Raw genomic sequence first — 2,570 nt, 5'->3', positions numbered from 1 at the left:
CAGTAATTTCAGGTTGTGGATGCAAATGGAACTTAGAGGCAGAAAAATAGTAATATAGAATCCATTTGTTATTTCAAACCACATTTATTGGCTCTGCTGTAGATCTCATGAATAATATAACTTGCCCCACTCTAGTTACAGTGGAAAGCTAAAAGCAGCTGGTTGTTCTTTCAGCAAATCTTAATTCTTTGGATTTGCAGGCATCTCAGACATAAAACTGGTGGTGCACTGGACCCTATTTCCAAAGGGTTTGTCACTCTAGTCATGTGTTACTTGTATTAATTGTAGTAAGAATTTCTTTTCTAGAAAATACTTTGTTTAATAATAATAATAACAACAACAAAAATAATAATTATTATTATTATTTACAAATTTTCATTGAGATTTCAACAGCAACAGCATGATGGGGAATTGGAGCTTCAAGGCTCGATTCAAAAGAGATGCTCGGGTTGTCATACTAGGATTGGATTTGGCTGGCAAGTCCACCCTCTTGTACAAACTGAAGAAGGGCGAGGTTATGCAAACTTCCCCAACAGTGGGCTTCAACGTGGAATCTCTGGAAGCTCCTTGTCATATATCTTTGACTCTCTGGGATGTTGGTGGTCAAGACAAGCTCCGTGCCAGCTGGAAGAACTACCTGGAAGGCACAGATGCCCTCATCTTTGTGTTGGACAGTAGTGACAGAACTCGGCTGCCGGATGCAGTGGTTGAGCTGGAGAAAGTTCTGAATAACACAGACCTGATCAGAGTTCCAGTCTTGCTTCTGGCCAACAAACAGGAGCTGCCAGGGGCACTCTCCCTTCCAGAGCTGCAAGAAAACCTAAATCCTGAATGCTTCAGTAACCGCAACTGGGAGATAAGAGGGTGCAGTGCTTATACTGGTGAGGGGCTCACAGAGGCCTTAATTGTCCTGGCTGGACTCCTGAAGAGAAGTCAAGAAGAGAATTCCCATGCGTGTGTTTGTGTACCACGAAGATGATCAGGTTATCTTCCATCTTGGATGTTTCCAGAGGGAAAAAATCTTGGAACACAAAACCTGGAAGATTTGGTTACTAATTTCCACTAGTAATTCCTCAGGAATCTGTTCATCTCTGCATGCTTGTCAGAAAACACACCTCAGCACCCAGGCACCATATATACTTAAAGGAACTCCATACTCCATGTGCAGTATTGAAAAATAGCCAGCTGTCACAAGCTTATCTTTCATACCAGTAAACCCTGCTCTCACTGCTTATATTACTCAGATGACATCTATTTTGTACAAGGTAAATGTTTTGCGTTACATGTTTGAGATGTTTACGTGATGAAGAGGATAGTGGGTATGTGTGGCAAGGAAAGACTAGGATTTGTCTTTATTGTTCCAAGCTGCATGCAGTATGTAGTACCAGTCCCAGAGAGAGAGAGATGAAATGAAGCACCTTTGTTCCACCACTTTTATGGCTTGTATCAAGTGTTTGTTGATATGAAACACAGCAGTAAAGAGAACTGGTTAGCAAAGGAAATGGAGCAGAATTTAAACAGCTGTTTCACACTTGATTTTAGTAATGTCCTCTGTGGATGAGCTATGAACGACTGAAGTTAGATCAAGATTTGGTTTTACGTTAAGTTTTTAGGGTTGCAGAAATGCATTTTGTCATTTGCTGCATAGTATTTTTTTTTATTTCTGTTTGTGTAAAACAAAAAATAAAAATGAAACCGTATTTCTTGGATTCATTTTAGACATGAGGAAATTGAGATGTAATGTACCTATATCCTTGACCTCTCACTAGGCTTAAAATGCCTTGATGCTGAGCTCTATTAGACTGTATGCTACTCTGACACGAAGTGGTGGAAGAAGCTCCATTTCTTGAGTGCTTAAAAATTAGATTAACCAGAGCGCTAAAGAATTACTTGAGGAAACAATAGGGTAAAGGGCTCTACCTCCCATTGCTTTCAGTGGAAGCAGTTGTCAAGTTGTTTGGCATGTTTTGGATTGGGCCCTAATTATAGTTTAAATCTTTTATTTGTTTCCCTACACTTAACGCTGAAGGGGGATCATAAGGCGGTTTCTGCGGCAAGGGTTCTTTCATACAACGTGAAGCTTTTGTTGAATTGGAACATTTTAAGCGCAAAACCTTAGGCTTTTCCATTAGTTTGTACTATATTTTGAGACCAATGAAAAAAGAAAAATACAGGCATCTCAGGCAGCTGGTGTGAAATGATTATATATATATTTTAAAATAAGCACAAATATGGTGTTGTCAGTTTTCTCAGTGCCTTTTTAAAAAGTTAAGGAATTGCTGTTCAGCCCATCCCTGCACAAAATGGCCGTAGTATCAATCAGAAGGCATAACTGGGGTAAGTAATGCTATGAGGTTAAATAATATAGCAAGAAACCGTTGTCAGAGCCAGGAATAGAATCTAGTTGCTAAAGCACAGGGCAAGACCATGCATCAGACATCCCCTTGAACAGAAATCCTTCTTAATGAGAAGTGTCACAATTTTTTATCCACACTAAATTATAAGAAATAGTTTATGCTGCAAATAAATAAATGATCCAGATTTGACTTGACAGGGAATTGTTACGAGTA

At 39.3% G+C, this 2,570-nt stretch overlaps 1 protein-coding gene across 1 annotated transcript; it reads left to right on the top strand.

The window, feature by feature from the left end:
* Positions 1 to 278: 278 nt before the first annotated feature.
* ARL11 (ADP ribosylation factor like GTPase 11) lies at positions 279 to 1,238 on the top strand. The gene has a single exon (XM_006272067.3). It carries the CDS (start codon positions 401 to 403, stop codon positions 977 to 979), a length of 579 nt encoding a protein of 192 aa, XP_006272129.2. The 5' UTR covers positions 279 to 400; the 3' UTR covers positions 980 to 1,238.
* Positions 1,239 to 2,570: the final 1,332 nt, after the last annotated feature.

The sequence above is a fragment of the Alligator mississippiensis genome, chromosome 1, assembly GCF_030867095.1.
Source record: "Alligator mississippiensis isolate rAllMis1 chromosome 1, rAllMis1, whole genome shotgun sequence".
In the NCBI taxonomy this organism is placed as follows: domain Eukaryota; kingdom Metazoa; phylum Chordata; order Crocodylia; family Alligatoridae; genus Alligator; species Alligator mississippiensis.
Note: the sequence above shows the minus strand (reverse complement) of the source record. Positions and strands in the feature narration are given on the sequence as shown.

Excerpts from the sequence above, each read along its gene's own strand:
- ARL11 (XM_006272067.3), top strand. The coding sequence starts at position 401 with ATGATGGGGAATTGGAGCTTCAAGGCTCGATTCAAAAGAGATGCTCGG.